This window comes from Sinohyriopsis cumingii, chromosome 7, assembly GCF_028554795.1.
Source record: "Sinohyriopsis cumingii isolate HCF-2022 chromosome 7, ASM2855479v2, whole genome shotgun sequence".
NCBI lineage: Eukaryota > Metazoa > Mollusca > Bivalvia > Unionida > Unionidae > Sinohyriopsis > Sinohyriopsis cumingii.
The window spans coordinates 120,055,094-120,078,745 of NC_142967.1; the positions used below are offsets into that span (position 1 = coordinate 120,055,094).

The window sequence follows — 23,652 nt, forward strand, 5'->3', positions numbered from 1 at the left end:
TGGGTTAATTAGCATACAGCTTGGCCTTGCTTGTGCATCTTTCAAAAACTGCTAGCTCCGCTTGGTCATTTTCACTTCCTGGACTTAAGAGATAAATTGTTTTTATTAAAAAAAGAGCCGATAACTTTTTTTGATATCTTATATATTTGGTAATTCATTCGTTTCAATTTCACAAGTTGGTATTGTCTAGTCTGGCAATATTCCTTTCACTATTTTAATTACTGCTAAAGATAGTGTATTTTAGACTATAATTATAATTCAAGCTGATTTTTTTTACGCACAAGGGAGCAGTAATTTTATTTAGTGTTATGCGTAGATCATTTACAATTTTCATAAGTACAATATGCAAAGAAATTTCAGCCACAGTATTTGAAAGTAATATCGACGCATACCAAAATCCTCTCCAGTTGCAATTGTAAACAACTCCACCTTACACACGTCACTCTCTCAAATGTTCGCAATATCTGTAGAGCGCCCTCATAGGCCTCAATACCACGGTGCAGTGATCGGTAACACGACACAGGAACTCGCGAAGTGTGGGCTGAATGTGGGACATATGTCCGATTTTGGCGCAACTTTGGCGAAAGAAGCTGGATACTGTGTAAAGGAAAAATGAAGAAATAGTCATTTTCAGTACGTTAATAGTATGAAATTTAAAAACGTGCATGACAGTGATAGTTTTTTAAGCAAATACGCGCTTAATCGTGTGCTGCAATTACCCGTATTGTGCAGGAATTACAGTAATGGCCATGATATAGGGCACAGGGGCTCGTTACAAAGAAAATCAAGGGATGGGGGTTCTAACCTGTAATAATGTGTTATATTATTACAGGTTAGAAGTTTGTAACGAGCCCCTGTGGTACAGGGCAGTCGTGATGCAACATGGGAAGAATTTTTGAAATTACAATGCTGTCGGGCATTTCTGCACACTTTAAGGTTTCCGTCTCTAGTATTGAAGCAAAACGCATTCCGAATTCGACCGATTGACGAAAATAAATTACACCAATGCTTACCATTTGAAAAGAGGCAATTGTTACCAGAATATTCTGTTCAAAATAAGATTAATTTTGGACACGGGGTGGGGGTGGGGGGATACCACCTGTGTTTCCCTGACTCGCGCTATGTCGGCCTATTCTGCGCACAGCTTTGGAAAGATGTATAGTTTATCTATCAAGCTATAGAAATGAAATACATTACTTTGGACTCTTTTTGGCAGCAGTTCAGTCGAGTGATTAGGTCAGGCTTTTAGCTAGTTTTAAAAAATTCAACATAAAAAATTCCAATAAGTGGCAAGAGATATTGAGCAAACTAAACCGATCTTGTAAAAAAAGTTAATAAACTTAAACATTTTATTTTAAAAAATAAGCTGTTATGTCGAAGAGAAACAATGAATAGGATGTAATGTTTACGTCTTGTTGATGGGGAAAAATTGCTAAAGAATTTAGAAACAGACTATACGCTGGGGAATTTCGTGAGAATTTATGTTCTAAGTAAATCAGATTTTCTGGGTTATTGGTTCAAGAAGGTCATGGAGTGGGTCTTCTTGTTGACATTTACAGTAGAAATCACATTTTCATATGCATTTCAAGTCTAAATGTGGGAAATTTGTGTACACTTTTTGAATATCACTTTCCTTAATTAAAGTATGATCGTTCTTACTTGATACAAAATAGATTTTTGAAAACAAATAACACATGATTCAATGTTTACAGAAATGATGTGTCATTGCTTAGAATTAGCTGACATGGTGGTATATGTAGTTAGTGTAAAATGATGCTCTGTTTGAAATAATAAGTTAGTACTGTGCATGTCAGTTTTTTTATGGAAACCATTACTTCAGCATTTATAGTTACAATGGATATATATATATATAATGGCAGTGTTGTTCTATGTAGGCACTGAAGTGTACATGTGGACAGGTTTTATTCTTCTTCAGTTTTTCATAATTTTCTGGAATTTTGTACAATTTTATATTCATCAGATGTAAAAAATAAATATTGTAGAAGAAATTGCATGTAAATTGTGAATATGGCAGAATTTTTTTATGAATGTTTTCAAAAGCTGACCAATCAGAATGCTTCCCACTCTTTATGGAGGAACTATCACTGCATCATTTGTCAATTCATTTGGGCGGTTGGACTTGTTACATCACAATCAAGTCAGAACTACCTGACAAGTGTGAAGGTGCATCAAAAATCATAAGCTACTGACATTGTATGTCTAATGAAAATCACAGGGCTAAGTTGTTTTCGCTTTTCTAACAGAAGGCAAAGTTCACAATTTTTAGGTGATTTAGCCACCTACTTCGCCTGGTAGCATGACCTCAGTGCCTGTATGCTCATCCATCTGTGTGTGTGTGCCTGTATGTCCATCAGTCCATCCATGTGTGTGCCTATATGTCCATCCATCCTTCTGTGGGTGCCTGTATGTTCATTAATCCATCCATGTGTGCATGTGTGTCCATTAATCCATCTGTGTGTGCCTGTTTGCCAGTCCATCTATATGTGTGGCCATCTGTCCTTCCATTTGTGTGCCTGTATATCCGTTGATTAGTGTGTGCCTGTATGTCAGTCCATCCTTCTTTGTGTGCCTGTTTGTCAGTCCATCCATCCATGAGTGTGTTTGAATGTCAGTCCAGCCTTCTGTGTGTGTCTATGTGGTTGTCCATCCATTCATGTGTGTGCCTGTCTATCCATCTGTTTGCATTTTTGTTGATCCATCCATTCGTCTGTGGGTGTGCCTCTATGTCATTCTATCCATCTGTCCACTCTCTAGATAATGGTCATTGTTAAAGTTTTGTAGATTTCTTACAAAACTTTTTAACTTTCTAGCCAAATTAAAACCAGGCTTGTCATACAGGCTACCTCCTGTATACAGCTTTATAGGATTGTATCTGCCACTGTTTTTAAAATACTTAAAATGTAGAATACAAATTATTAATTCCTTTATTTCAGGCTATTCTGTGGTACTATGTACATTTTGCGGTGTCGAAAGTGCCGGTGTCAGCTGGGAGTGGAAGATAGTCTTCTAACATGGCATGGAGAAAAGCTTGGTATGTATCAGTTAGAAAGTCTGCCATTTGTTGAATTTCATGATGCAGACTTTGAATTGGGAAATGCGTGGACACTTGTTTCCAGTGTAAAGAAAACTACTGAACACCAGTAACTGGCTATCATAGAAAGGCAGGGACCCTTGTTTTAGAGAACTTGGAATGTCCTAGTTGTTACATATACATTGCATAAAGTAGTGGTTTCAGTGAGTGTACACTAATATATTTTGTGCCTGAAGGTCTCAAAAACTCAGAAACGGTAATGTATAAAAAATTTAAATTTACAGACGTCTACTGTCATGTTTGCAATTTTTTCCACTGTTCCTGTGGCCTAAGTGGTTAGAGCATCAGGTTCAAACCCTGGCTGAGTCATACTAAAGATAATAAAAATTGTATCAGCTTGGTGCTCAGGTTTAAGAGTTTAATGTTTCAACTGGTCTGCCTGGTGTCAGGATAATGTGACTGGGTGGGACACCTTAAACCGAACATTGTTGATAATCATCAAATCTAAAATGATCGACTGAAACGCCCAGGCCTAGCCGATTCTAAATAGGGCTCTCTCTGTGTTCTAAATAAACAGTCAGTCAGGTTCATCCAGTAAAAAAAAAAGTCCACCATGTTTATAAAATTTGCCTGTTAAAACCCATCATCAACAACACGTGATGTGTATTATGGACATCCTGAAAAAAATGGTATTTAATATTCGTCTTGGTCACTTTTTGCAAAATCTTGACCTTGTGTTATTTCAAGCTGATATTGGCATGTTTCTTAAATATGGGCACATAGAAATGTTGGGTGAATATTCAGTTATAAAAAATAAAGACATTTCCTGTCTTCTAGGTACTTTGGAAACCTTTCTGTTCATTTTTATCAAGTGGCCCCCCCCACCCACACTTGTATGAAATACTATATTCTGGAGTCATACACGTTGAAATTATATGTTGCTCTTAACATTTAATGTTTTATGCACAATTTGTGATTAAAGAATTCAAAATTAAAAAATCTCATCTTCATGATAATTTTCTAATAGATTCACACCATGCATCCGAACATGTGCACCATCCACCTCGTAGTTATTTCTAACTGAAATTTGCTATTTTTTACATATGGTAATAAAGAAATGTTTTGTGAACATTCAGCTTTAATAATAAATTTACTTTTTCATTGTTTCTGGTACTTCTGAAGCCTTTTTGTGCTTTGAAGGAGAGGCCTTTTACGTATGTAATTCTCAACAGATTTTAATCCGACTGTCATGTTTATAAATTAAATATCGTAAGCGGGTAGTGATTTTATTGCATGGAAGATGCCACGATTCCGTAAATTGCCGAGTTTTTATGAGACGACAGATCACGTGGTACCATGACGCAATACAACCCAGTCCTCGAATACAAACATAAACATTGGCGAGCAAGGCAGACGGAAGGAGACCACATTTGGGTTGCACATTCAAAACTTGAATCTGCAGTCTGATATAATAGTTTATGTCTTGTACTGGTCAGTGCTTAAAGAAATTTTTTAGGCACAGGCCCCGGGCTGGTGACTTAAATAAACTCAAGCCCTGACTGAAATTCCACAAGCCCGGACAGTTCATACCTGTCAACTCTCAAGCCGGGAGAAAAACCTCCAGATTTTGGGGGTATGTCCTCATCTACATCCCGATCTCGTAATATCTCTAAATTTTTCGCAGCGAAGTCCCGATTATTACATTATGTCTGTCAATTTTCATTTGTAAGAAGAAAAAACCCCAACCACAAACCATTTATAAATATAACGTATGCAATCCACAGTCTAACCTGCCACACTGCAGACATCGTATTGATATGACTGAAAAATTGTTAAAAGCTACGTTAAAAATTCAAATCACACGCACACACGTCTAAATCCGGCACTGGACGAACTAATTAATATCACACAACAGCTTTTTTTTTCTTCTTCAGTAAATAGAACGTGAAAATTAAACATTATTCAAGTAAATTTCAGATGTTTTTAAACAACTACAACAGTACTATAGTATAAAAAAATTAAAAGAATAAAATTGTCACCAATTTAGCTTAAATAAATGATCACTGTGAAATTTTCTCTGAAAAACAAAATCGCATCTCCATTTCTGCCGAAGAAACTCGGCCAGTTAACACCTGACATTCCTCTACCGTATATGTAAAGTTTAATTACCATGATTAAATTACAAGGAATAAAACAAAATATACCATGTAGTATATGTGGCCCTAAAGAACTAATTCTGAATAAATATTTTGTTCAGCAAACAGTGTTACATGCATTAAGACTTAAACCTGAAGTCCATGGCATCGTAAGTAACAACAAAATAGGCATCGTTTATTTTGGCAATCAATTGCTGGTGCTTACACATGCACACTGTCGAATATGGTTTCTTTGAAGTATGTCCGAAGGGCAGTCCTTTCCACAAGATCAATGCAAGGATAAGGAGTCTGTTCATTAGTCACACCGGCTTTATTGTTTGCGTACTTAAATTAAAACTAACTATTTTGCAATTTAGCCAGAGCTGACAAGAATATGCAAAATGGGCTTGTCCTTGGGGAATAATAAGGCCTATCACATGGAGAAAAGGTACGTCCCATGGGTGCTCGCACATTGGGGCAAGGGGTTGGGGGTTTGATCAGTAGTGTCTCCCCCCCCCCCCTCCAGTCTCTATTGTCAGCCATTTAATGTGAAACTTTGACCTCTTTCTTTTAATCGCTGCTATTTAAACTGCCCAAGGAATAGTTTTATATCAGTTCCAATCATTACAGATTACCGTTTATACATACTACATGTATACAATGATTTTTTTAAAAAATTTGTAATTTTTATAAGATTACTGAAAATTGTGTTTTCTCGAAACACGACAGGTTTAGAATTTTATTTTTGGCAAAGCCTCCATTTGATTAAAATCAGATCTAAATTTCACCTTGGACAGTAGTGATTTGATTTAGATTGTGCCCTGTTAAGGCATGTATGTCAACATCTTGAAAATACATTTACTCATTTCACCAGCGCGATCAAAGTTTCCTTAGGCAAATAATTTTTGTTTCGACCAGCCTGACGGGCACCTCACTTGGAATACAGGATGGGCCGGAACTAAACCCAGAGGGGCCCAGGGTGTCGGGCTACCAGATTTATTTTTAGCACTGCTGATGTAGATAAAAGATCTGTGAATTGATTGTTGCATTTTGTGGTCACTTACTCGGCCTTCTGCCTATTTTCGTAACTCGCACGTTTAACACTTTTCCCAGGATTTAAAATATTCAACGTTATGTCTGGAACAGCGCCAACTTTTAGTCCTACCTAGTATTTGCGTATCCTTGAGCTGCCATTTTTTCAGAATCCCTCTCGTAACAATTCTTTGAGAAATGTAACGAGCACATAGTACTGTATGGTGTTGCTTTGAAATCGACTCGTTTGTAATAATGTATCCATTCTTTCATTATGCCTTTATCTTTCGGAAAAGAAAAAAAAAATGTTGTCCACAGGCTTTTCTTAATGTTCTATTACACCCGTAAGCAACGCAAAACGGTATTGTCTTTTACTCTGGCAACTCCCACTTGGGCTGCTGGACTTCCTACTATGACGTCACATCCCGAAAGTAACCGAATAGGCGCGGAAATTTTGCATACGAGGTCACGGAAATTCAGCTCCGAGAAGATAGGCCAGTATTTTAATATTGGCATTACAGTCGCAGATGATACTTCAGAATAAGGTTTTCTGCTATAGTAATTTTATTATTCTATCTTTCCATTGGTTTCTGGTCTCCTTTAAGTGACCTCTCACAGTCATTTTAGTTCTTCATAAATTACCAAAATGACGAGTCATGCACAAGTTGAAATTATAACTTACTCTGAAAACAATGCAAAATCATTACAATATCCTTGTGCACATATACATGTTGATCTAAATTCACAATTTAGTCAACAGAATTGCCTCTTTAGCATTAAATTATGATAAGATAGTAATTATCAATTTTTATATCTTTAAAATTAATGACCAAGATTAAACAAACTGAAAAATAACTTCCATTGAATACTTCCACAATCAAGGACAAATTTCTTGACAAATTCCTCATTTACTCTTTCATATTGTACAGGTTTTGCACCAAATTATTATTACATTAAATCTGAATTTCTATGATGTAAATTGTGTATGTTGCAACATTAAATTCTGGATGTCAGTCTGTTGTACTTCCTTAATAATTCTAACCAATTTTGAGTAATATCATATAGTTCATGAAGAAGTATTAAATATTCTTCAGTATTCAGAATAGATTGATATTCACAATAAATGCCATGAATTGGTTTTCTTTTCTTCAAAATAGTTTAAATTTTACTTTTTGCCTCCACAAAATATACATTTTTTAATTAAATAGGCCTATCAGTGCCTCTAGTTATCACCTATCATTTATAAATCAGACTTGATTTTTCTCTGTTTTAAAATGGAATTCAACTTTTCTCCTGACTTGAATCTGGTTTTTCTTGATATTGTCCTTTTTTTAAAATATCATCTCCGATCTGGTTTTTAAAAAAACGGTCTGTTCTGCCCCATTCCACCACCCTTGTAACACATTTGTTTCATATATTAGTTAGCCCGTGTCTCTTGTAAAGAGTATTCTGATTGGTCAAAAGTTTAAATTCATTCAGTGAATTTTCGTGAAATGGAAACTGATGGCAATGGAAAGAAGAAGCCTGTTTGCAAAAAATGGCATCCCGAGTTGTTGAGAGAGACTATGATATGAGAAGTTTACATAAAGGTTTAAAAAACGTATGGCAATGGTAATGGCTGTAGCGAAAAGTTGACGGAAATTTAGCTGGTCAGTTTATAAGAAAACTGAACGCTAGAGGACTGGCATTTTGTGACCTCTGCTCTACGTTAATCACAGTTGGAATAGTTAGGAATGGTACTTACAAAAGAAGCTGCAGTTGGCAAAATTGTAGCTGAGAAGGGATCTGGAAAAAGTGCAGTTAATTACTATAAGAAGAAAGATTTCTTGCATGAGAGAACTGATGTAGTTCTGTCAGAATATGCGCACTGCATGTCGCCAATACAATCTCCAGCTTGAAAGGAAAAAGGCTCTCATTGAGAAGGAAAAGAAACAATTGCACAAAGAGCTTGACTGGATTATCAACAGGTTATTTGTATGATGTACAAGATGGCCACTATCACGTAACTGGCTTGAAGCAGCTGTTCCGTTTTGTTGTGCCTTTTCATGATATTCATGCTTGTTGCCTGTCTTCATCTGCGTTATTGTATTCATTATGTATTGGCTGTTCAATTCGTATGTGTTTCTTCATCTCCTTGTTTTGGAAATGAGAACAATTAGACTTTTTCTCAGCTGTCTTGCTCCACTGTTTTTGAACAAACCACAATCACATGATACTCGCCAGTCAACCCGTTTATGCTATGAAGGAACGTCATTAATTGCTTTAAATGATCATTCCTTGGCTCTCCACACTACAGTGTGCTCTAGACTAAACGAACTGGGACTACATTCGTCATTACCTAAATGTAAACAGAAGCGAAAAAAGAAACGTTTCAAAGCTGGCCGGCGTATAACAGGAAGAAGAATTCCAGTTATCTCCCTTATTTCAGCTCAACAATTTTAAAAAAGTTTGACTGTTAATTTAGATAACCTAATTCAAATCCCGATTAATTCATCAACCTTTGTGTCAAATATCCAAGAGATACCTCTGCATATTGCATTATTCAATGCCCATTCAGTAGGACCACCGGAAAAGCACACAGAAATAGTTAATTTTATCAACGACCAGAATATTAACATCTTTTTCCTGACAGAAACATGGCTAAACACATCAGGTGATTTAAAGAGCTACCGCCCAGTTTCTAATCTCCCTTTCATATAAAAAATCTTAGAAAAGGTTGTTCTATCCCAGCTTGTATCTCATCTGAATTCAAAGTCTTTTTAGCAATGTACAATCTACATATCACTCTTGCCACAGTACTGAAACTACTCTTTTAAAACTAGTTAATGACATTCTCTCTGCATTGGATAGCAGAAAGATTACAGTCCTCACCCTCCTTGATTTGTCTGCAGCATTTGACACAATAGACCATGATATATTACTTCACCGTCTCCAGCATGTATTTGACATTCATGATACAGCCTTGCTGTAGTTCGAGTCCTACTTGGTCAACAGGACACATATTGTGTCTGCAAATGGAATGCACTCCAGCCCAGTTGATCTATGTTGTGATGTTCCACAGGGGTCTATTCTTGGACCATTCTCTTCATTCTGTACACTCAGTAGCTCTCAAGGGTCATATATCATCACCCAGTGTCTCACCAATTGTACGCTGATGACGCCCAAATGTACAAATCTAGCCACCCAACTGAAGTTGATGCTACCATCCAAGGTGTAGAGAGGTGCATTTCTGACGTGAAATCATGGATGACATGTAACAAGCTGCAGATGAATGATGATAAAACTGAGGCATTCTGATCACAACACAAAGACTTTCTCATTCACATCCTTTACCTCAAACAATAAATATCAGCAACAACAACATTAAATTCACAATCAGTACGAAACCTAGGTGTTACTCTGGACAGTACTCTCATATTGTACCAACATGTCATGAACATATGCAAGGCTGCATATCTTGAAATTAGACGCATCAGCTCAATTCGCAAATATCTTTCTGTTGATGACACTAAAACACTTGTGTGTTCATTATTACTTTCAAGACTGGACTATTGTAACTCAGTTGTCTGGTTCATCTCAATATCTGCTCCAGAAACTTCAGAAAGTTAAAACACAGCTGCTCGGATCATACTTAGAGTACCACGATCAGAGCACACCTCCCCGCTGCTCTGTACCCTACACTGGCTATCCATTCGATCCAGAATCAAACACAAAATTTGTTCCCTGTGCTACTTTTCATTATCGGACACTAGTCCAACATACCTATCTGACCTCACCCATGTGTACACACCAGCAAGATACTTACGCTCCTCTTCTGAAAATCGTATACTCATTATTCTCACTATGAAAACAAAGTCATATGGACAGCGTTCTTTTGCATACCAGGGCCAGCAATGTGGAATGAATTGCCCACTGAACTTAGACACAAAGACACAGTGATCACATTCAAGAGTGCTCTCAAAACTCACTTATTTCGACTGCAAGAAACTAATGTTTCCTACCTTAAATATTCTCAGCATATTTTTTTAATGTTTTCTAATTTCATGGTGTTTGTTTTTGTAATCATATCATTATGTTTTTTATCTTATAGGTGTTGTCTAATGTTGTAAAGTGCTTAGAGCTTCTAAAGATTAGGCGCTATACAAAGTCCTCGTTATTATTATTATTATTATTATCATTATTTTTGTATAGTATTTTTATTATTATTGTATAGTTGATGTACTTGGGTGTTTATTTTTCAGATTTATTATTATAAGAGAGAAGTAAAATCTATTTGCTGCAAAACTTGAGAAATTTGTATATTTAATTACGATGTGAACACTGACATGCACATGAAATAACTTAAGCACCAATAGTATTGGAGAACAAATTCATGTGACAATAAATATTATTCAAGTCAAGTTGAAAACTTTTGTTAAGTTTATTAGTTTTTCAGATGATTATCATAAGTTGCACAATGAGCAATTTTTTATGATTGTAAAATGGATCCCCATATCGAGGACACTGTCCCTTGAGACCCCATTGGGGTAGGACCCCCCCCCCCCCATCAAATTTTCAGCTTTTTTGTGGAATACCAAAATCATGTCTGATAAATAAAAGTCCGAGTCTAACCTCAAAAATACATTACACACAAAACAAGTGTACCAAACATTTATAATGCATTTAGTATAATAAATGAAAACGTGTGTATCATCTGGTTCCCTGTTATAAATGTTCACTTTGTCGTAGTGTGTGTTTTTGAATTTATGCTGTACTGTTCCTTGTACATTTTTATGGTCATACTAAAGACTTTCAAAAATGGTACTGACATCTGCCTTGCTTGGTACTCAGCATTAAGACGTTAGTGTTAGGACTGGTTGGCTTGGTGTCAGGATAACTTGACTGGATGGGACATCATGCTGTATGTCTGCGGCATGATGCCCAGTGTTAGATATCACTATAAACTGCCACACTGCAGATACTGTAACTATATGACTGAAATTGCAAAAGCTACATTAAAAATTCATAAAAAGACAAACCTGCAATTTTGTTCCATGAGAATTTACATTTTTAAGGGATATCAAAGACCTTACAGGCTTTGTTGTATCTAGCAAATTAGTATGATCGTGTTCTGCATTTGTTTGTTGGCCAACAGGATGTTGTTAAAGTGTATAGTGTACCTCTGTTCAAGAATTGTATGCTTCAGGGATTTAAATTTTTTTTTAAATTTCAGCTTGACCCAAACATAATAGCCCAACAGGAATAAAACAAGATAAACTGTATATTTTAAGGAAATCGCGCTTATTTAAATTTTTGTTTTCTTTGTATCTCTGTTAGCACCTTACAACCATATGATGATAGTTAAAGCTATATGAAAATGTATATGTAAATAATACACATAGATGGATATATAGATTAGAAAGAGCTCGACTGCAGATATACTTTGAAGAATAAAAGCAAAAGTGTGCATGTTTGTTGACAGATAAATGGATAGTTAGAAAAGATTTTGGAATTAGCTACATTCTGACCTGCCAACCCTTATAATTTTGACATGAATTTCACGCCTCTCAACAGCGATTCATGAATTCACGTTGCATGCAGGAAAATCATGAATTCCCGAATTTTCTGTCAGCTTAAATCGGGAATAAAATAAATTTTATTCCGTAAGTGCTAGTCAAAATAGCAGCAGTGGTCACTGATACCCATTACAGTCATGTGTTGCTTTTCGTGACGTTAATAGAATTATATCCAGTTTTTACATTATGCCATGTAGCAAGTATTGTCAAGTATATAAAATATATTTAGAACAGAGCTTTTACAAATACTCGTGGGAAATAAAACAGGACCCAACTGATTTTTAATTTTAAAAATGGCACATGTACATACTTTGCACGAGTTCAGTTTTCTGCGCATGCACCAACACCACTAATTGTTAATCATTTGATGTTTTATCATCTGGCTTAGTACCATTTCGTAATTAAGCTATGCAGCAGTTAAAGTGTTTTCACCTCCAAGGAAAAAGATTTGTATTCCACAAAAAGTGAAGTGTAGATTGATGTACACCAGAATTTGGCCTAGCATTCAGCCATAAAATAAAAAATCAATGTACATTATGCTTTTCACACAGTAGTGTGTCATGAATTTTACAGTTGGGAATGTGCAGAAGGACTGGTATTGTTGCTTAAAATGTCATACATGTACCATATAGTAATATTGTTATATAGTACATGTATGATATAAATTGTAAGCAATGATACGAGCCCCTGTGTGCATGTAGCAGAACAATGTGAAAAAGCACTTGAGTCCTGCATACTACCAGTGCTGAAGCATTGTTTGTGAGCTTTCTTGTTGAACATAACCTGCCATTCTCAGTTGGAGATCAGCAACATGACAGTGAAAGATTATTTGTTATTATGAGGAAAAATGAAACAAACTTTAGTGCCTCCTTAGGTGCTGAAAATTTGCAACAATTTTAGTCACCAAGATTAAATGGCAAGCAAGAAGCCTGAACTGTTTTGAAAACAAATATAGCATGGCCTAGCCCATAAATTATCTTGCACAGATTTATGTATTTTATTTTGTGTCTTGGGTCTCTCTATTTTGTGGGCTAGCGTTTTGCATATTTGAGTTTGCCCAAACCAAATTTGAACTTGTCATTGGAGTTGGACAAGTCTATTCAAACTGCAAATAATATGAACCATGACCTGCCATTGCATAATGTATTTGCAGATCAGGGTCTTTGTCCTTAATCTACTCATTACTTTTTGTTGTTGTAGGGTTTAACGCCATTTTTCAGCACAAGATAGGCTATACATGGCGGTCAGTATTAATGGTGGAGGAAGAACCCGGGAAAACCCTGGAAAGAACCAATGACCCAAGAGAACTCATTACTTGTAGCAAACTGATTAGGTCCTGATCTGTTGTGCATTATGCGATGCCAGATCAAGGTCAGAGCCTTTTGGAGTTTGTCCTAATTTGCAAGTATGAACAGTACCTTAAATATCTGGCTTTTATGATACCTAATTTTAGGATTTTCTTTCTGATCTACCACCATTATTTGTGTGTGTGTGTGTTTGTGTACATATGCATACATGTCATGGATAGTAAGTGTTTACAGACACGCTACACATACCTAAAGACAAATGCACATTTTTTGATAAAGTTATGGTTTTGTCTTTGGGGAAAGACATAACTAACATGGAGATCAGTACAATACTTCCTTACTATAAATGTTCATAGAGCCATTAGATCTGCATTATTAAGGTCTTTGTATGAAGAGGCATATGTACATAATGTATCTATTAATAATGGGAGCATTGACAATACCTGCCTTTAAAAGGGAGTTCCTTGTATTGACATGTGGTATTATGATGGAGAAATGTAACAGGATTAAATGCAATAAAATAAATAAAAGACAGGAAATATATTGATTTATGCGAGAAAAAATTAAAGGTTTTCCAAAAATTAAATTTCATGGTATCTTTTAGTGTTTACATAATTTGCACTCACTTTGGTACAAAAGAGATTTAAAATATTAGAAACTTGCAAATTGTCAGCATTATAAAAAAAATAATTTGCAAAGTTAAGCTGTAACTTTTCAGTGGAAGGGTTTCCAATGTGTTAAAGAGTTTCATCTTAATGTTGCAGATAGAGAAAGCAAAGAGACCTGTAACCTGAGTGATGGTGCTGAGGAGAACATCAATGTTTGGTTTATTGATCTAGAAACATCCCCTTCCTGGATACAGAATCTTGTCACAAAGGTAATAATACACTTCAGTGTGTGGTTTATTGATCTAGAAACATCCCCTTCCTGGATACAGAATCTTGTCACAAAGGTAATAATACACTTCAGTGTGTGGTTTATTGATCTAGAAACATCCCCTTCCTGGATACAGAATCTTGTCACAAAGGTATTAATACACTTCAGTGTGTGGTTTACTGATCTAGAAACATCCCCTTCCTGGATACAGAATCTTGTCACAAAGGTATTAATACACTTCAGTGTGTGGTTTATTGATCTAGAAATATCCCCTTCCTGGATACAGAATCTTGTCACAAAGGTATTAATGCACATCATTGTGTGGTATCTAAATCTAGAGACCTTCTTGTAACAGATGTATCTATAAAAACATGCGTGTGGTTTATTGACCCATAGACCTACCTTCACTGGATACAGAATCATTTCACAAATGTATTAAGTGCACTTCAGTGTGTGGTTTATTGGCCCAAAGACATCCCCTTCCTGGATACAGAATCATGTCACAGATGTATCAATACACACATCAATGTGTTTTATTAATCTAGAAAGAACCCTGTATTGGATACAGAATCTTGTAACAAAATTTATGAAGTTTGGTCAGAATTTAAACAAAAATGTCTTTGTAATTTAATTTTTACATATATGCCCTTTGACCTCCCTTAAGGATCCTCCATTCGGAGCCAATAGTGGCACCCCTCTTACAGTCTGATACTACAGGGGTAACATAACTAAAAAGTTTCAGGGAAGGCAGTTTTTTAAATGTATATGCCAGGGTACTTTTATTTCACCAAGTTCATATTAAAATGATAAGAAAATTCTAAATTGCATCTGTGTATAAGTACCCCACTTTAAAAGTGCTTTCCCTGGGGCCAGTTTATGTTTGAATGGAACAGCCCTCATAATGTCAATATATTGAATGGTAAAGCATGGTAATAAAAATATATTACCTGTCCTGGACTACATGTCAAGATTGAAAGGAAAAATTTTAATATGTGGGCTTAGGGTGACTTTATAAAGATTACTTGCCCTGATTTGAAAACCACTTGCCTGTAAGAACTGTATTCTTCATCATTTATTTTACATATTGTATCAAATTGCTATAATTAAAGATAGAAACAGAAAAATACTTTTTATTGACTTGTATCTTGAATGTTTATTTGGCAAAAATTAGGTGACAATTTAAAGTATGAACCCATTTCTCTTAAGATGGTTTCTGTTTTTTTTTATTTACATAAGTGCTGTTTTCATCTTTAAAAAATGATTGTACTGTTGATGCATAACAATCAGGATGTACTTCATTGGCATCAACAGCTAGCAACTCTGTAAACTAATGGACTAAAGTAATGATCATTGTTCATTAAAGGTGAAAGTTGTTGTCATAGGCATTTCAATAGGTCTGTAGTACCCTTCTTTATCCAAACTGCCCAATAATTGATTGGGTTCCAGTTGACAGATTTACCCCCCTGATGCACTCTACTGTACACACGAACAAGAGACGTTTAAAGATGTGAGTAGCTCATTATTATTTATGAAGGACTAATGAGTACTAAAGATACATAACCAATGGAATACAGAGAACAGAAAAGCACTTTTCCCTAATCCAGGGTTCCCGCACAGGTCTGGAATTCTGGAAGAAGTTTTTAATTTGAAAATCGCTTTACCAGGCCTTGAAAAGGTCTGGATTTTTTTTAGATTCGATATATGTTATACTGTAGAACTCAACATCTCAAGGCGAGTATATCTGATAAATTCAAATGTGAGGGTCACACAATTTTGACGGTGTTTGCTGACTTGTGGATTAATCTACCTTTTCCATTTCATGGATTTTTTCATTAATGCAAGTTTAGTGTTATGGTAGCGAGTATTCATTTTAATTTTGTTGCATTTTATGTTATTTGACAGTCTAGGACCGATGTTTTGCTAGCAAGAACAGTAGTTCTTCCAGGCACATGGGTCCATAAAAATGTAATAGCAAACGTACAGCATAAATTCAAAAACGCACACTATGACAAAGTGAACATTTATAACAGGGAATCGGATGATACACATGTTTTCATTTATTATACTAAATGTATTAAAAATGTTTGGTACACTTTTGTGTGGGCCAAAAAGTAAAATTTAAACTATTTTGAAGAAAAGAAAACCAATTCATGGCATTTATTGTGAATATCAATCTATTCTGAATATTGAAGAATATTTAATACTTATTCTTAAAGTATATGATATTACTCAAAATTGGTTAGAATTATTAGGAAAGTACAACAGACTGACATCCAGAATTCAATGTTGCAACATATACAGTTCACATCATAGAAATGCAGCTTTAATGTAATAATAAATTGGTGGAAAACTTGTACAGTGTGAAAGAGTAAATGAGGAATTTGTTGAGAATTTTGATCTTGGACTGAATTCCTTTTATAGAATTGTGGAAGTATTCATGGCAAGTTATTTTTCAGTTTGTTTAATCTTGGTCATTAATTTTAAAGATATAAAAATTGATAATTACTATCTTATCATAATTTAATGCAAAAGTGGCAATTCTGTTGACTAAATTGTGATTTTTGATCAACATGTATATGTGCACAAGGATATTGTAATGATTTTGCATTGTTTTAAGAGTAAGATATAATTTCAACTTGTGTATGACTCATCATTATGGTATATTATGAAGAACAAAAATGATTGTAGGAGGTCACTTAAACAAGGCACAAAAAAGCTTCAGAAGTACCAGAAACAGTTAAAAAGTAAATTTATTATTAAAGTTGAATGTTAACAAAACGTTTCTTTTTTACCATATTTAAAAAAATAGCAAATTTCAGTTAGAAATAACCACAAGGTGGATGGTACATGTGTTCGGATGCATGGTGTGAATTTATTAGAAAAATATCTTGAAGAGTTTTTTCAATTTTGAATTCTATCACAGGTTGTGAATAAAACATGAAGTTTTAAGAGCAACATATAATTTCAACATGTGTACGACTCCAGAATATAGTATTTCATACAAGAGTGGGGGGGGGACCACTTGATAAAAATGCACAGAAAGGTTTCCAAAGTACCTAGAAGACAGGAATGGTCTTTATTTTTACAGCTGAATGTTCACCCAACATTTCTATATGCCCATATTTAAGAAATATGCTAATATCAGCTTGAAATAACATAAGGTCAAGATTTTGCAAAGAAGTGACCAAGACCAATATTAAGTACCATTTTTTCAGGATGTCCATAATACACTTCACATGTTGTTTATGATGGTCTTAACAGGCAAATTTTTTAAACATGGTGGACCTTTTTTTGTTTTACTGGATGAGCCTAACTGACTGTTTATTTAGAACAGAGAGAGAACCCTATTTAGAATCGGCTAGGCCTGGGCATTTCAGTTGATCATTTTAGCTTTGATGATTGTCAACAAAGTTCAGTTTAAGGTTTGGATGAATTTTATGTAAAATGGGCAAACAAAAATACATGTAATTTGTTAAACATATAGCCTGAATGCATGTCATTGCACCTTTTGAAAAAATATTTGCATTTCTATTCAGGGTAAATGGATGAAAGGAAAGCTGGTGTGTCCAAAATGCCAGGGAAGGTTGGGATCTTTTGATTTTATCAGAACTCTGAAATGTCCATGTTTAAAACATGAGCTGCCATCTATTCACATTCTCAAGGCCAGAGTGGATGCAGAGACTACTTTTAATTTGGATGAATCCAGTGACTTTAGAGTTATGTGGCCAAATAGCCCATCATCACCAACAAAAGATTTGTCACAAAACCGACAGGGATTCTTTCAAACAATTACCATACAGGATATTGGATCAGTTAATAAAACTGACGGACACGCTTTAACAATTAGGACTCCAAATCTTCAACTGATTAGCAATATCCAAGATAATCATCAGCCAATCAAAATATTGGAGATTCAGCCAATGGCTAAAATAGAAGAGGATTCTAAATCATTCAGATTGTACAAAACTCTGCCTGGTAATGGTATTCAGAAAGATAATCTTCAAGTCAGAGCATTGGAAGCACATTCAGGAAGTTGCTTTGATAGAACTTCTGGTGCAAAAGTTGAGGACGAAGAACAGATGTCTTCTATGGAACACGATCCAAGCTGGAATTCAGTACTGGGAGGTGTAAATTTACGTGGGCAGAACGAAGGGAGTTCTGCACTGAGAGGTATAAACTTACTAGGACAGAATCAAGGGAGCAATGCAGTAAATATATCAAATAATTCTTCTCAGAGTGTGGATAAAAACAGAGTAGATGTATGCAGATATAAAAATATTACACGTTACTCTCGAGTAGAGAGAAGCAATTCTTCCGTAAATAAGGATACATCTCAAACTTCTAATTACTTAATGCAAAACAGAACAGTTATTTATGGCGACAACTCTGGGAACCAGTCAATCTCTGGCAATATAGAGGACGTTTTTCTTGAACAGGATTTATATCCAGGTAAGTTCTTGATGAAATTATTAGTCCTTGAAGTTTAGTCTTGGATGCTATGTTTAGTACATAATGAATGCTATCAAGAATTATGACTTAGAAACCATTTTATTGAGGTTTCCTGTTTATAAATCAATTGACATGGTCATTGATTTCAGGTTCGAGTTCTTAGGCATGAATGTTGCCTCAGTTATTTTGACATCAGACAAACCAGAATTTTTAAAAATACATTTCTTCATTTATAGACAGGGTTCTGCAGTCATGGAAATCCTGGAAAAGTTTGTAAATTACAGAAAAGCATTTCGAGGGCCTTGAATTTTTTTTAAATTTTCAGAGTCGTTAAAGTTTAGGAAAAGTCATGGAATTGGGTTATTTTGCATTATCCAGTCCCATTTTCGTTTGCCGCTGCAGAAGTTTTACCAACCTTCCTAACTTCGATATGGATTTGTTCTAGTATGTTCCCCTAAAACTTGAGTTAGACTGCATCCAGGGATGTTCCCACCATTCAAAATCATTGTACTGTTCCTGGCATTCGAATGAGAATGACCTATATGATAGGATGAAGTACGCCCAAAGGCAGCTGTAAAATGTTTTTGTGTTAAATTTACATGTTAGGTAAGTATTAGAGGTCATGAACTTAAGACATAAGTACTCTTGCAACTGGTAGTCTTGGAAAAGAATTGGAATGGTCATAGAATTACATTTTTTAAAGATTGAAGGAACCCTGATAGAAGTAATGTTCAAAAATGGTGTTCCACCTCATAAAATGTTTCTTGTTTTAAGTTTTAGCATATTTCATTCTTTACTTCAACATTTGGACAAGTTTTACATTCCAGCACATGTTCGCATGCACATGATTCAGTCATCAGTGATTTTGTCTTTGTTGTAACAGAATTGTTGTACATGCAAGTCAAGGGCAGCACAAAAAATGTTTGATTTTTTTTTACCACAGAGTTGCCTAGTTCATCAAATACAACTAGAAGAAGGAAAGACCGAAGGAAAAACAGATTTACTATCCTCCAAGATCAGACTCCTTGTGAAGTCAACAGTTCCTCATCAGCCAAGGAGGAGGTAATTAGGGTTGTCATTAGAAACCTGAGTAGTGTTCTTGAATTTTTTAGATTCTGAATCCTTTTGCTTTGATGGGAGTTTTTTTCCTTTTCTTTATTGGAACTTTTGAGTTCCATCTTGTTTCTTGAAATCTCCACCCATTTCAAAATTTGATGACTACTGTAAAAAATGAATTTAAACCAAAAAAAAGTATTACCACAGATGTCTCCTTTGAATGTATTCTCTGATCACTTTAGTGTTAGGCACATAATACTATCAACATTGTTATGACCTAACGGACACAGTGACCTATCTTTCTGATTTCAACTGATCCATATTGCTGATATGAGACACCTATCAACTGCCCAGATTACTTGCAGACCTGGTTGATATCAACTTAATATCATGTGCAGTAGTTCAGCACTTTTGCTGGATTTGCCCAGAAAAATTATCATGTTCATTAAATTTCTTATTATCTTAACATTATTATGATGAGACTAGGATTCTTGAAGAAAATTTGCTTTCCTTTTCATAATAACTTTACAATTTTATTTTATTGACTTGGAGTCCATTTTTTATAAAGAAATCAGTTTTTTGTCCATTATGCTCTGTCTGTCAACAACTGCTGTTTTATGCTTCTCAGAAACTACCAAGCTTGGCACAAAGTATCTTGGTGTGAAGGCTTTTTAAATTTATACTAATTGTACCATTTCACTAGCAGCTGTTGCCTCAGTTCCTAAATCAGAAAGCCATTCATATGACTTTTTGTTAAAACAGCTGAACAGAAATTTACCAAATTGTACAGAAAGCATTCAGGCATAATGATCCTTCAGGTTTGTACCATTGTACAGTTTTTGTACATTTGGCGCTTATTGCCATCAAATATGAATATCATTACTAAGACAGTTGAAAACATTGAAGCTTTAAAAAATACTGAAAATATATAGAAAGCTTGCATGGCATAAAGTTATTTCCATTTTTTTACAAGTGATATGGGTCTATCATCAAATTTGGTCACTTTCACATGTAACAGAAAAACCTTCAAATGAATTGTAATAAAAATAACCAACCTAATGTGATGTCCTGGTTGGGCATGGGTGCTTTCCTGTACAGATCAGTATTTTACCTCTGCCCATGTCCTTTCAGGTCTTGGGCATGGCCAATGTGGGTATGTGAGAAAGCTTGCCAGTAGCTTGCTATGGGTGGGTGGTTCTTCATAGGGTTTTCCATTGTTCTTATGCCGGGTATACTGAAAATACCATTCATAGCCCATCATGTGTAGAGAAATGGCATTAAGCTACAACAACAACGATCACTAAACAAAATTAAACAAACTATGTCAGAAAGCATCATCATTAAATGTTGGAAAAATATGATAGTAACCCAGATTTCTAGGCCGATTGCCCTTGCCTTTGGCTTTTAGGTAGAGTTCTGACCTGTGAACAATCTCAGGCCTGCTTTGACATTTTGTTAAAAATGAGATGGGCTCACAGATTATACCATTATTTGCAAGCAAGTGAAATTTTTTATCCTAATTGTTGTTTCAGGACGATACCATATCAGTAATACCAGAAGAAAACCTTTGTGCAGTTTGCTTGGATCTGTACTTCAGTCCACAGCAGTGTAACCCCTGTCTGCATGTGTTCTGTGAGCCATGTCTGCGAAGGTTGGCTTGTAATCAGCCCACCAACACGACATGTCCACTCTGTAGAGTTGTGATAGAACACTGCATACCTGACCAAGGTAATAAAGTATGTTTTGTATCTGTCTGGATTCTGACAAATTATTTCAGGATGACTGAACTTTATTTAATGCTTTAAGAAAGTAAACGTGTCTGTTCATTTGCATTTCACTTGCATAATAATGGTTGAATGGAGGATTTTAATTTTTAATTATGTAAATGAAATCCTTGTACAGTTATTGTACTGTTACTTACTGTGTCAGGGGATCTTGGAATTTTCTAACGTAACCTGACATCTATTGTAATTCAATAACATTATTTTTTGCTGAAGAAAATAAAATTGCTTTTGACATACAGGCGAAAACTATATGCTAATATTATTTTCTACCAATTAAATGTTTAATGACTGTTGTATTGTGATCTTTTCATTTTAACTGCAACTTCTAACTAAACTACTTTCCTGCAACATTCATGCATACTGTAGTTTACATGTACAGTGTATCCCCCAGGGGTGTAAGACTGAGGGGTTAAAAAAAACTTGGCGTCAGAACTGGGGGTCAAATAAAAAATGGGGTCAAAAATGTACTGACAAATTATTTCAGCTTGAAATAGGATATTGCAACTTGCACAACATTCTCTTTCTCAAAATACAAATAAACCAACATACACAATTAACACACAAATGCATTGTCCATTCAAAGAATAATTTTTTTATCTAAATGTTCGTTTAGTTTATAATCATACTTTTGACAGTCTCCTTATAATCTCTTTGTAGAATATTTTAGACCAACACATTACATATAAGCCAATACAAAAAGCCAAATCTTTTTAACCAAATAGCAGTTAATTTACTGCCTGTCATAAAATGTGTACTATCATCGGTTTTGTTGTACTTCGTCCTAAAACACATTTATCCAAAAATCAAAGAGGCTAATGATTCATCTTCTCTTTATTAAGTTACACTTGAACTTTTACATCTTTCTTTTATTGCAGAAAAGTTAAAAACCAACAAAATCTGCAATGACCCCTGACTTTATAATCAAATAATGCATTTGTCTCTGCAAGTTTACCGATTTCTTTGTTGTGAATGTCTTGGGTGATAATGTGTTCTCCAGATATCTTGTGGCAAACAAGGGCAGATTTTTTAAAAATTCTTAAACTCTATCACGAAAGGATTATTCACTTTTTCAATCTTTGCAATCAGGCAATCAGAAGTCACACCGGTAATCCCAAGGGATGGGCTGTATTCCAGCCATGATTTGTACCTCTATAACCAGACAGCAGTAGGAGAAAAAAAATAAATCACCTATACAAATAGGAATTGACATTTGAATGTCATTTTTGTTTATAGTCATAAAATAGCATTTTGTATTACTACAAAAGTGACAGTCTGAAATGTGGCAGATGGTATAAGTTGTGCATTTTGCCACCATTTTTCTGCTTGTTTGTAATCAGCTAAAACGAGAACATGTATAAAATTGCATACGTGTTAGATGGTTACAAGAAGTATTTTCTGTCAAAATATCAAATGCGTTTTCGAATGCGCTGTTTTCGAAGACATCAAATAGACAGAAATGTGGCAAAATTTTATTTAGGACCAAATTTAAGTTTATTTCACACTATTTCATTATATCGTGTGTATATATGTTGCAGTTGGTATAAAGTGGATATGGCATAACCATACCAAATACTCTTACAATCTATCGCTAATTTGGGAGCAAAAATCTGCCCTTGTTGGATCTTGTCCTCTTTTTCTTTTCTCGACTTGAATCTATATTATGATGCATCACCTTCAAATGCTATTGTCAGACTTATGCAGTGTGTATTGGGCTATTCCAACAAGAGTACAAATATTGATGCAGATATCGTCGCAGAAAATTTTAGGCTGATATTTACTCATGAATAATTGCACCTCAAAGTTTGTAGTGAGATGCACAGAAATGCATTAGGGGACACCACATTGCTGTATATTTCTATTGAACAATAATTTTTGACTGTTTCCTGATCTTTCAGACCTTGACCAGAAGTTGAGGATACATTTTGCAAAAGCATACAGAGCTCGCAAGCATGAGGAAAGAAAACTGAGGCAGGAATACTGTCAGCTACCTCAGAAAGGCTTCCATTTCTTCCACTATCCTCGGAACAGGTTACTTAGAGCATCTCCACTTAGCATTCCTTACGTGATGTTCAAGATAGTTTTTTATTTTTTGCTTGTGTATGTCATGTTTGTTGGAGTTACAGCTGTTATCCAGTGGCAGATACATCCAGAGCTAACTAATGAGGAATTTTCAGGGATGTCAAATTCTCATTTATCTCCTAGAACAGGTAGAAGTACTATCATCCGCTAGGCATGTTACTTGCCCAGAAAGACAATATAAGTAATTTTTGCTGCATATTTTCGCACTTTATTATGCTATCCTTAAAAGTAGGTAAATATGTATGGAGAGTTTCATTGGTCTTTGGCCTTGAAACATATGTCCTAAATCGATTTTATAATCAATCTGAAATTGGTGGTGTTGTCTTA

At 35.1% G+C, this 23,652-nt stretch overlaps 1 protein-coding gene across 1 annotated transcript; it reads left to right on the forward strand.

Annotated features, from left to right (window-relative positions):
- Positions 1 to 507: 507 nt before the first annotated feature.
- Positions 508 to 23,635, forward strand: LOC149796022 (E3 ubiquitin-protein ligase RNF180-like). Its single transcript, XM_089965939.1, has 7 exons — positions 508 to 633; positions 2,955 to 3,052; positions 13,846 to 13,958; positions 17,494 to 18,406; positions 19,350 to 19,468; positions 20,995 to 21,190; positions 23,142 to 23,635. Exons 2-7 carry the CDS (start codon positions 2,971 to 2,973, stop codon positions 23,474 to 23,476), a joined length of 1,758 nt encoding a protein of 585 aa, XP_089822065.1. The 5' UTR covers positions 508 to 633; positions 2,955 to 2,970; the 3' UTR covers positions 23,477 to 23,635.
- Positions 23,636 to 23,652: the final 17 nt, after the last annotated feature.